General features: G+C 45.3%; 1 protein-coding gene across 1 annotated transcript in view; it reads left to right on the plus strand.

Moving 5' to 3' along the window:
- EVC (EvC ciliary complex subunit 1) overlaps positions 1-12,665 on the plus strand; it is a 123,257-nt gene that overhangs the window by 10,612 nt on the left and 99,980 nt on the right. Inside the window, exons 4-5 of the mRNA XM_007955771.1 lie at positions 3,620-3,704; positions 7,006-7,104. Coding sequence (XP_007953962.1) covers positions 3,620-3,704; positions 7,006-7,104 — 184 coding nt within the window. The remainder of the gene's footprint in view (positions 1-3,619; positions 3,705-7,005; positions 7,105-12,665) is intronic.

Genomic DNA, 12,665 nt, shown 5'->3' on the forward strand with positions numbered 1-12,665 from the left:
ATAAGCAGCATCATGATAAAAGGAGAAAAGATTGAAGTTGCCGAAGACTTCCCATTGCTTGGTTCTACAATCAACGCCAGTGGAAGCAGCAGTCAGGACACCAGGCAACATATAGGACTGGGCAAATTGGCTGCAAAGGACCTCTTTCAAGTGCTGGGGAGCAAGGATGTCTCCTTGAGGACTGAGGTGCACCTGACAGAAGCCATGGTATTTTCAATCACCTTGTATGCATGTGAGAGCTGGACATTGAATAACGAATTCCAAAGAAGAATTGATGCTTTTGAGCTGTGGTGTTGGTGAAGAATGCTGAAAGTACCGTGGACTGCTAAAAGAACTAACAGCTCTGTCCTGGAGGAAGTGCAGCCAGAATGCTTCTTGGAGGCGAGAATGGCCAGAGTCCGTCTCACGTACTTTGGTCATGTTGTCAGAAGGGACCACTCCCTGGAGAAGGATGTCATGCTTGGTAAGGTGGAGGGTCAACGAAAGAGGAGAAGGCCCTCAACAAGATGGACTGACGTGGTGGCAGTAGCTATGGACTCAAGTATAGCAAGAATCATGGAGTTGGCTCAGGACGGGGCAGTGTTTCATTCTGCTGTGCATAGATAGGGTCACTATGAATCAGAGATGACTCGATGGCACCTAACAACAACAACATTATTGTGCTCATGAGGAACCTGCACATAGACCAGGAGGGTGTCACAGAACAAGTAGATACTGCATGGTTTAAAATCAGGAAGGGGGTATGTCAGAATTGTATCCTTTCCCCATACTTATTCAGTCTGTATGCTGAGCAAATAATCTGAGAAGCTGGACTATATGAAGAAGAATGTGGCATCAGATTTGAAGGAAGACTCATTAACAACCTGGTATACAGACGAGGTATGCTGAGCAAATAATCTGAGAAGCTGGACTATATGAAGAAGAATGTGGCATCAGATTTGGAGGAAGACTCATTAACAACCTGGTATACAGATGACATGACCTTGCTTGCTGAAACTGAAGAAGACTTGAAGCACTTACTGATGAAGATTCAAGACTACAGTCTACAGTATGGATTACACCTCAACATAAAGAAAATGAAAATCCTCACAACTGAACCAATATGCATCATCACAGTAAATGGAGAAAAGATTGAACTTGTCAAAGATTGTGTGTTACTTGGTTCCACAATCAACACAAATGGAAACAGCAGTCAAGACATCAGATGACGTATTGCATTGGGCGGATGTGTTGCCAAAGACTTCTTAAAGTGCTGAAGAGCAAAGATGTCTCCTTGAAGACTAAGGTGCACCTAACCCAAGCCGTGGTATTTTCAGTTGCCTCATATGCAGCTGAGAGCTGGACAGTGAATAAGGAAGACCAAAGAAGAGTTGTTACTCTTGAGTTGTGGTGTTGGCCAAGAATGATGAAAGTACCATGGACTACCAGACGATAACCCTTAGGTGGGTTTATCATCCACTATTATCATATCACATATCAGGTAACCCACTGCCTTTAAGTTGATTCCAACTCATAGTGACCCTATAGGACAGAGCTGTTGTTAGGTGCAATCGAGTCAGCTGTGACTCAGCAGCTCTATGTGCAACAACCCAACACTGCCCCATCCTGCACCAGCCTCACAGTCCTTGCTGTGCTTGAGCCCATTGTTGCAGCCACTGTGTCAGTCCATCTCATTGAAGATAAGATCTCTTTTCTCACTGACCCTCCACCTTACCAAGCATGACATCCTTCTCCAAGGAATGGTCCCTTCTGACAACATGACCATGGTAGGTGAGACGAAGTCTGGCCATTCTCATTTCTAAGGAGCATTCTGGCCGCACTTCTTCCAGGACAGATTTGTTCGTTCTTCTGGCTGACCATGGTATTTTCCATATTCTTCACCAACACCACAACTAAAAGGCATCAATTCTTCTTCTTTCTTCCTTATTTGTTCTTCAGCTTTACAGAATGACTAAATACAGTGAAAGGATACAAACCTGAAGCACTCCCTTCCTGATTGTAAACCATGCACTATCCCCTTGTTCTGTTCGAAGGACAGCCTCCTGGTCTATGTACAGGTTCCTCATGAGCACAATTAAGTGTTCTGGAATTCCCATTCTTCACAGTGTTATCCATAATTTGTTATGATCTTCACAGTCAAATGCCTTTGCATAGTCAATAAAACACAGATAAATGTCTTTCTGGTATTCTTTGCTTTCAGCTAAGATCCATCTGACATAAGCAATGATACTCCTCATTCCACATCCTCTTCTGAATCTAGCTTGCATTTCTGGAAGTTCCCTGTCAATATACCGCTGGAACTGTTTTTGGATTATCTTCAGCAAAATTTTACTTGCGTGTGATATTAATGATATTGTTTAATAATTTCCACATTCTGTGGGATCACCTTTCTTTGGAATGGGCACAAATATGGATCTCTTCCAGTCAGTTGGCCAGGTAGCTATCTTCCAAATTTTCTGGCATAAAGGAGTAAACACCTCGAGCACTGCATCTGTTTGCTGAAACATCTCAATGGGTATTCCTTCAATTCCTGGAGCCTTGTTTTTTGCCACTTCCCTCAGTGCACCTTTGACTTCTTCCTTCAATACCATTGGTTCTTGATCATATGCCACCTCTTGAAATGGATGAACAGCAACCAGTTCTTTTTGGTACAGTGACTCATCTTCTTTTGATGTTTCTTGTATCATTCAATATTGTGCCCATAGAATCTTTCAGTATTACAAGTTGAGGCTTAATTTTTTTTCTTCAGTTCTTTCAGCTTGAGCAATGTCAAGCATGTTCTTCCCTTTTGGTTTTCTAACTCCAGGTCTTTGCACATTTCGTTATAGTGCTTTACTTTGTCTTCTCGAGCTGCCCTTTGAAATCGTCTGTTTAGCTCTTTTACCTTCAACATAGGACAGAGAAGAACTGCCCTGTAGACTTACCATGGTTACCTAGGCTACAAATCTTTACAGGAGCCAGCTCTCACGTCTTTCGTCCATGGAGCCACTGGTGGGTTCAGACTGCCAAACTTTTGCTTGGCAGCAGAGCACTTAACCACTGCACCACCAGGGCTCCTCATTAGTTATCAAAAACCAAAACCAAAACCCATTGCCACTGAGTCAACTCCGACTCATCGCCACCCTATAGGACAGAGTGGAACTTCTCTGTAGAATTTCCAAGACTGTAATCTTTATGGAAAGGAGCTCTAGTGGTGTAGTGATTAAGGCATTTGTCAACCAAAAGGCCGGTGGTTCAAACCACCAGTTGCTCCACAGAAGGATGAGGCAGTCTGCTTCTATAAAGATTTACAGCCTTAGAAACCTAATGCGCAGTCTCTATGAGTTGGAATCGACTCAATGGCAGTGAGTTGGTTTTTTGGGAATCTTTATGGAAGTATACTGCTACATGTTTCTTCCATGGAGTGGCAGGTGGGTTCAAATGTCTGACCTTCTGGTTAGCAGCTGAGCACTTAACCACAGCCCCACCGGGCCCCTCATCCTATCATGTACTCCCTCATGTCATGTTGGGAACATCAGCACACTGCAGAGTTGAACATGTGGAGGCCAGGCTCCTGTGGCCTGTACTGAGTACTCCAAATACACTGCAAGTCTTCTCTGTTTGTCTTTTTATTTTGCAGTGTAGACGTTAACTTGTGTGTCTACAACCTTCACTTAAAAGACCTGCTGCATTTGGACTCGGCACTGAGGCAAGAAAAGCACATGGTAGGTGGAGACATCGTTTGCTCCAGCCCTGTCCTGGGGATCAGAGCTGGGTGACAAGCCCTGAATCCTGGGGACCCTGGAGGTAAGGGAGGGAAGGCAGCGTTAGCCAGCATAGGAGGATCAAAGAGAAGTCCGGCCTGCTGAGGGGGCACCATCCTTATTTTTTAAACAAAATCAGTAAGATAACAGTTTTATGAGAAGAAAAAAGATACAATAAAAGAGACACATAGACAGAGGTCCTGGGGGGTTCCCAGGGTGCGGGTTTCATGTTCCAGGAATACACTTCTGTCCGGTGGATCCATGTCCATCACCAACGAGGAAGCTCAGCCAAGCTTCAGTGCTGGTTTTTACTGAGATTTCATTAAGTGAGCATAGTTTCTTGAACTATTGGCCACGTGACTTATGATGTTTTCCAATGCCCCATCTCTTCCCTGAGGTGAGCCTGAGATCACACGGTGGGCTCTCTGGCCTGGCCAGCTCCCACCTTGAGTCATCTAGTTATCATCAACTCTTAGGCGGTCGGGACCACCCCGTGAATAACAAAGACATTCCAATCACTAGGGAAAATCAAAAGGTTACCTCCCAGGAGTCTGGACCCAAACCAAATTATTTGGGTAAAGTAATTTTTCAGCATACAGGCCAACCTCTGGTCTTTGGTCACGGGTCCTTTTTGGGGGAGATTCCTAATTTGTCTCCTTAGTATACCACAGTCCTTACTCCAACCAGGGCCAGAGGGGTTAAGAAGACTGATGAGTGGGCACCTGCCTGGAGTATATGTCATGCTAGAGACAAAGAAAACAAATTCCAAAAAGAACATTCTTGAAGGAATGATAACAGTGACTGAATTTTCTGTAACAATTAAATTACCAGTCCGAGGATAGTCAAAACAGCAGAGCTGTATCCTCTCTGAGTTCTGGAGGAGAGGTCTGAAGTCAAGGTGTTGGCAGGACCACACTCCCCCAGAGTTCCCTAGGGGAGGGTCCTTTGCCACTCGCAGCTTCCAGTCGCTGTTGGCAGTGCTTGGTGTCCCTTGGCTTGTGGCCACATCACCCCAGTCTCTGCTTCTGTCTTCACGTGGCCCTCCTCACTCTCTCTGTGTGTCTCAAATATCTCTGTCTTATTTATCTTATAAAGAAACCAGTTGCTGGATTCAGAAACCCCCCGAAATCCAGGATAATAGCACCTTGAAATCCTTAATCACATCTGCAAAGACCCTATTTTCAAACGAGGCCACAGTTATGGGTGGAACTGTGTCCCTCCCCTAACCATGCTTGGGTCCTAACGCCTCTGCCTGTGGATGTGATCCTGATTGGAAGTGGTTTCTTTGCCAAGTTAATTAGGCCACACTGGATAGGGTGGGAGCAGATTAGACACAAGCACAGGTGGGGAAGGCAGACACCACGTGAGGTTCGTGTCTAAGCCAAGGAGCCAAAGGCGTCCCTGGGCTACCAGGAAGAAAGGGATCAACGTGGCTGGAACCCTGGTTTGGCCCTTCAGCCTCCAGGACAGTGAGAAAGTCCATTTCTGTTCGTTAAAGCCAGCCACTTGTGGTGTTAGTCTTATGGCAGGCCTAGGGATGAAGACAGTCACGTGCACAGGTCCTGAGGTTAGGACGTGGACGTGTCTTCTTTGGGGTCACCATTCAACCCCTACAGTGATGACATTATTAATGAGTGTTAAGTTTTATGAAAAGAGCTCTGGTGGTACAGTGCCTAAGGCATTTGACTGCTAAGCAGAGTCTCAGTGGCTGCGGCAATGGGCTGAGTTATGGCAAGGATTGGGAGGCTGGCGCAGGACGAGGCAGTGTTTCATTCTGTTGTATGTAGGGTTGCCGTGAGTTGGAGCTGACTCGATGGCACCTAACAACAGTCATGACAAGCTTTCTAAGGGCCTCCGATGTGCTAGGCCTTGGGGGTTTATACAGATCATCGGATTTAAACCTCAACCCCCAAAGTTGGCTGATGGTCTTCTCTCCACAGTTGAGGAAACTGAGGCAGAGAGCAGGAGATCGTGCCCCTAGAGCTAGAAGTGTGGGGCCGAGATATGAAGTTGAGCACCTGTTTGAAACAGATACCGATTCAAGTGCTTTCTGAGTGAATAATGAGAAATCAGAGCCATTGAACTTTAGAAAAACAAGGTTTAGAAAACATGGCGGTCCTTGATCAAAACAATACTGGCTCTGTGTGATGATGTCAGAGGGGTGGGGCCCACAGTAGGGACAGAGTCCCTGGTTGGTATAGCCGGACATCATGACCAAAGAGTGCAAACAGGGAATTATTTCTCCGCAAGGCACATTCTCTGTAATGTTGAATGAGGGGTGAGGCCTGCAAGAGGAGGGGTAAGAGCCTGGTGGAAGGAGAGAGAGATGAGAGGGACAGAGAACTAGAGGCACGGATGGACATATGTGCCCATGGGCAGCTGTGTTGTCAGCTGGAGAATTAAGACTGTCAGATTGGAGATGTGGCAGAAAGAAGTGTGGGTTCTATGGGAGCAGGACTGGCCTCGTGGACAGTACAGTGTTTGAAGCCAGAAATCATTGCACAGTTCCAAAACTAGAGGGTGTCCCTGCACCCCTAAAGCCCCGCTGAATTAAATGCCACTGTTTGCACCACCCAGGGGCTTTGCACACAAAACAATTAAATAAACTCACTGCCTTCGAGTCGATTCTTGGGTTTCCGAGGCGGTATCTCTATGGAAGTAGATTGCCCAGTCTTCCTTCCGAGGAGTGGCTGGTGGGTTTGAACCGCCAGACTTCTGGTTAGCGGTCAGATGCCTTAGACACTATGTCACCAGAGCTCCCTGGAACTTTGCACAGAGTTAGAAAACAAAACCAAACACACTGCCATTGAGTCACTCCTGACTCATAGAGACCTCTATTGGGTTTCCAAGGCCGTAAATCTTTATGGAAGCAGACTGCCTCATCTTTCTTCTGTGGAGCAGCTGGTAGGTTTGAACCACTGACCTTTTGGTTCACAACCAAATGCCTTAACCACTATGCCACCAGAGCTCCTTGGCATAGGGTAGGTGCCAAATAATTATTTCTCGAATGCATGGATGAAGAAGAAATAAAGCGTTCTTAGGAACTTCATGAAAATGCAATCCAGGATGAGCCATTATTTTGTCAGGATTTACAACGTGAGGTCTTTGCCTATAGCAAAAGTTTGTATGGAAGTTGGCAGGTAGGCAGACACATTGATAAATACATAGAGAGCGTGGAGGCAGGGACATGGAGATGAAGGGAGAGAAGCCTCTTGTAAAGGGATTGTTAAAACCTTTCTTGCACTTTATTTTTTGACAATAGATGTTTATTCAGATTTTAAAAATGTGCCTCCCGGACCATCTTCCGAAAAAGAAGTCTGATGATGAATTCTACCAGAAGATTCTTTCAAAACAAGAAAATGTAAGTCAGTCTTCAACTTGTATTTCAAGAGAGCTTAAAAAATAGTTTATTACAATATATAAAACTTCTGTTATGTCATGGAAGTGTTTTTCTTCCATGTATGAAAGTAGTTTGTTCCAATATATGCTTTTTAACACTATATACTGACATAAAAAAAAAAAAAAAACACTGTGGTCGAGTCATATCCGACTCATGGCGACACCTCCTTGGGTTTCCAAGGCGATATCACTACGGAAGTAGATTGCCCAACCTTCCCTCTGAGGAGTGGCTGGTGGGTTTGAACCGCCAGCCTTCTGGTTAGCAGTCAAATGCCTTAGGCACCGCACTACCAGAGCTCCTTGTATATGTAAAATATGTGTACAAATAATAATAATTTATTTTAATAATGTATCATTAAAATTTGAAAAATGTTGAAAGCAGGAAAAAGAATGTTGGCCATGTCTACTACTCAAAGACAACTGCTGTCACACTGTTTTCACTGTGACAGGTTTGTTGGTGTTGTTAGGTGCTGTCAAGTCAGCTCTGACTCACAGTACAGTCACATAGGGTCATGAACAATAGAAAGAAACCCTGCCCGGTCCCGCACCATCCTCACAATGCTTGCTGTGTTGTTACAGGTTTGGGGCACTACTATATACACAGTTTGCGGATTGTCACTGTTTGTCCTGCCTTGCAGCCTACTCTTGTCAGTCTCTTGTAAAAAGTTGATACTGATGCATTTGCAGCAGCAAAGAGAGTCAGGGCTTACTTAGAGTCACACTGGTAGAGTAATGCCTGTTTTATTTCTTATAAGCTCTCAGAATCCTAATTCCTTCCTGTGAGATATGAGGATAATCCCTGTCCCGTGGGGCTGTATGAAGGATATAAGACAATGCATGTGAAGCTCCTGGAACAGTGATAGTTAGACCCTAAGAACATGGTAGTTGCCACCATCCTCATCGCCACCACCACCACCATCCCGTTACCATCACTGCCACCATCCTCTTGATCAGCATCATCCTCACCGTGACCACTGTGGAAGTCAACTTGGCTGGGCCTGGTTGAGTGGCTGGGCAGCTGGATGTAGTATTCTCCATGATGAGACTGGCAATCAGCTCCATGGTGGGATCTACCACTATTCAGCTGCTTTAGGAATGTGGTCTGCTTCCCATATATAAGAAGCAGCTTTGGGAATGGTCTGTAGCCTATGGCACACTTGAACCCTGCATGTAGCCGTGGTGGTGTTCAGCAGCCTGCCATGCTCTGCCGATCTTGGGACTTTCAATGGACTTGAATTAATGGCCTGCCATGTGGTTTGGTAACATTGGGACTGTGCCTTTTCACTTTTAGACCTTGGGCTTGTCAGTCTCAGCAGCCAGCAGCTGTCTGAGTGAAGACACACCTCCAGCTCCAGTGAGCTGGGACCAGGAGGCAGAGCTGAAGCCCAAGGTTGAGGGGCTTTCATCCCTTAAAGCCTCCAAACTGTAAGGGAAAAAACTCCTGTTTGTTAAAGCATCCTGTTTGTGTTATCTGCTGTTAGAGCAGCACCAGGGAACCAGAACAGCCACCACCATCATCATCATCATGTCACCACCACCCATACTGTTAGCTTCATCACCATCATCATCACTCTTAGGACTACCAGCACCACTGTCATCTTCATGGTCATCATCCTCCTTATTAACACCACCAGGAAAGCTGGTGAGTGGGGGGAAACGTTTCTCCAGCAGTCCTCTGGATTCCACGAGGAAGGATTGCTCACTGAGTCCAGGGGGTGATGGCCCATCATTTTGTTATCATTGTTTTCACCCTGCTTAGAACCACCACGGCCATGAATGAAGTCTGAGTTCCAAATGCCGGGTGGGTGAAACTCCCTCAACCTTGGGCTTCAGCTCTGCCTCCTGCTTCCAGCCCACTGAAGCTAGAGGCTTTTCTTCACTCAGACAGCTGCTGGCTGCTGAGGCTGACAAGCCCAAGGTCGACAAATAAAATGGCACAGTCCTGATATCACTAAACCACATGGCAGGCCATTGATTCAAGTCCAGAAAAAGTCCCAAGATTGGCAGAGCATGGTAGACTATTGAACGACGACTCAGCTACATGCAGGGTCCAAGCATGCCAAAAAGCTAGAGACCTACTCAAAGCTTTCCCTTACATACTGGAAGCAGCCCATATTCCTAAAACAGCTACTCAGCTAGTCCTAGATTCCACCATGGAGCTGATTACCAGCCTCATCATGAAGAATAACCACGTCCAGCTCTCCAGACACTCAAAACCAGGTCCAGCCAAGTTGACACAGAACCTTCACTACCACACCACTGTTTACAGAGACTTAGTCTGGCCGAAGTGGGCAGTGATAGTTCATTCAATGGTGGAATTCTCACCTTTTGTACGAGACTCTGGGGTTCACTTCCGTGCTCTCAAATGCGGCCGCCACTTGCCTGTCAGTGGAGGCTTGTGAGTTGCTGTTAATGCTGAACAGATTTTAGCAGAGCTTCCAGGCTAAGGCAAACTAGGAAGAAATTCCTGGCTATCTGCTTCCAGAAAAATTGGCCAGCGGAAACCTGGTGGATCACAAGGGTGCAAACTCATGGTGCACAGGGGCCTGACTTGACAGCAACCAACAACAGTCTGGCCAGCTGCTGCAGGTGCATGGTTTCACGTAAGGCTCACCATGGCTTCAAAACTTCCAGCAGAAGAGAACAAGAGGGGCTCTGAAGTACAGCTGCTCTTTGCAGAGGTGGCATCTGCGTGCAGTTGGAAGATTAATGGAAGGTCTGGGAACACATGAGCCCAAGTGACAAGCCTCACACTGCCACTTCCTGCCTGGGAGACTTGGGGCAAAGTGTCTTCACTTCCCACATATCTGGTTCCTCACCTGGAAAAGAGCCATGATTTCTTGCTTGGAGAGATGTTGTGAGGGTTAGAAATGATGAAAGGCCTCTGCTTAGGTAAGGAGCATTTGGTTACTAATGAGAAGATCAGAAGTTTGAACCTGCCAGCCACTCCATGGGAGAAGGGTGAAGCGGTCTACTTCCATAAAGATTTGCAGCCTTGGAATCCCAATGAGGCCATTCTGCTCGGCCCTGTGGGTTGTTATGGGTTGGAATCAACTCGGTGGCAGTGGGTTGGGTTGGGTTTGGTCTGCTTAGATATTCAAGTGCAGTTTTTATCAATGTTATCTTTCCTAATGAACCTGAGCTCACACCTGTGTTGGCTACATGCCAGTGAACACAGTTCACGAGAAAATAAAATTGCCTTCCACGTTCTTGGTTGGGGTTTAAAGGCTCCATATATAGGGCTCCCGCTTTTCCTTCCTGAGTTCTGAATCAATTGTGAGACAGATACAGAAATGTCAGCTTTATTACTGGTAGAGGCCAGCTTGGGGGACAAGGCTGAAGGAGCAGCAACATGGCTTCTTCATAGTGAATTCCAGAATTAGCTAAATCACCTGCTGTCGATGCTGGGCCACTTCAGACCTCCCCACATGCAAACAGGGTCTTCTGCCCAGCTTACTGTGGGCTGAGGCCACACCAGAGCAAAGACCTCCTCTGGACAGTCCATGCTGAAGAGGAAGAGGCTGAGTGGTTTGAGACAGTGTGCTCAGTTCCTGCTCCGGAATCCATCAAGCAAATGCATAGCACTTCCTCCCCTGGGGTGCAGCGAATAATCATTACCCCCAGAAACCAGGGACGTACAGAAGAAACATTCCTTCCCAACCTCCTAAATATCATGACATGTTCCAGTCTCCATAAGTTCTGAAAGATACAATTTCATTGTTTTTTGTTCATATATAGTCTGTTTTTAAAAAATCAGATGTTTACTTGTGTTTTATTGACAATGCAAAAGCATTTGATTGTGTGGGTCATAACAAATTATGAATAACATTGAGAAGAACGGGAATTCCAGAACACTTCATTGTACTCATGAGGAACCTGTACATAGACCAGGAGGCTGTCTTTCGAACAGAACAAGGGGATACTGCATGGTTTAAAATCAGGAAGGGAGTGCATCAGGGTTGTATCCTTTCACCAATCTGTATGCTAAGCAAGTAATCTGAGAAGCTGGATTGTATGAAGAAGAACAAGGCATCAGGATTGGAGGAAGACTCATTAACACCCTGTGATACACAAACGACACAACTTTGCTTACTGAAAGCGAGGATGACTTGAAGCACTTACTGATGAAAGTTAAAGTTTACAGTCTGCAGTATGGATTACACTTCAATATAAAGAAAACAAAGATCCTTATGACTGTTCCAATAAACAGGTTTACGATGGACAGAGAAAAGGTTGAAGTTGTGAAGGACTTTGTATTACTTGTTTCTACAATCAACATCAATGGAAGCAGCAGTCAAGACATCAGAAAACATATTGCATTGGGTAAATCAGCTGCAAAAGACCTCTTTCAAATGATGAAGAACAAAGATGTCTCCTTGAAGACTGAGGTGCGCCTAACCCAAGCCATGGTGTTTTCAATCACCTTTTATGCATGTGAGAGGCGGATAATGAAGAAGGAAGACCAAAGAAGAGTTAATGCTTTTGAGTTATGCTGTTGGAGAAGAATGCTAAGAGTACCATGGACTGCTGAAAGGACTAACAGATCTGTCCTGGAAGAAGTGTGGCCAGAATGCTACTTGGAAGCGAGAATGGCCAGACTTTGTCTCACCTACTTTGGTCATGTTGTCAGAAGGAATCATTCCCTGGAGAAGGATACCATGCTTGGTAGGGTGGAGGGTCAATGAAGAAGGGGAAGGCCCTCAAGGAGATGGATTGACATGGTAGCTGCAACGATAGGCTCAGATATAACAAGGATCGTGAGGCTGGCACAGGACTGGGCAGTGTTTTGTTCTGCTGTGCATAGGGTTGCTATGAGTCAGAGACAACTCAATAGCACCTACCAACAACATAGTCTATTTTTTTTTAATCAGAAGAAAATAATCCATTATTCTTGAGGTTCAAAGTTAAATGAGAAAAACAGGTTTTTGTCACCAGATGTTGAGTAGAACAGTGCCAAGAGGATTTAATTGTGGTTAAGGAATAGTTGATGACAGTGGTGAAGGATGGAAGCCTGTACCTTCCTAGAATTAAAGGCACATTAGATTATTTTGTCTACTTGCTTTTTTCAAAAAATAAGATTTTACTGTGTTTTAGGTGGAAGGTTGCATAATGAATTAGATTCCCTTTGAACAATTTTTGTACACATTGTTCCGTGTTATTGGTGACAGTTTTCACAACGTGTCAGCCTTCTCATAGTTTCCATTCTGTTTGTTCTGTTTCCGTGGATCTAGCTTCCCTGCCCCTCCTTGTCTCCTCCCCTGTGCTTTGGGGTAAATGTTGACCGTTTGGTGTCATGTAGTTGATGGTGTAAGGGAGCACAGTATTTGCGGGTGATCCTCTTCATGTTATAAGCCTTTCTATTGTTTGGCTGAAAGGTAACCTTCAGAGATAGCTTCACTGCCATGTTCAAAGCTATCTCAGGGCAGTAGTCTTGGGGGTTCCTGTAGTTTCTATTGGTTGAATAGGTCTGGCCTTTTTGAGGAATTGGAATTTGTTCTCCATTTTTCTTTTTTTTTTTTTTTT

This window comes from Orycteropus afer, unplaced genomic scaffold (genome assembly GCF_000298275.1).
Source record: "Orycteropus afer afer isolate SDZICR_OR568_19922 unplaced genomic scaffold, OryAfe1.0 scaffold00539, whole genome shotgun sequence".
In the NCBI taxonomy this organism is placed as follows: domain Eukaryota; kingdom Metazoa; phylum Chordata; class Mammalia; order Tubulidentata; family Orycteropodidae; genus Orycteropus; species Orycteropus afer.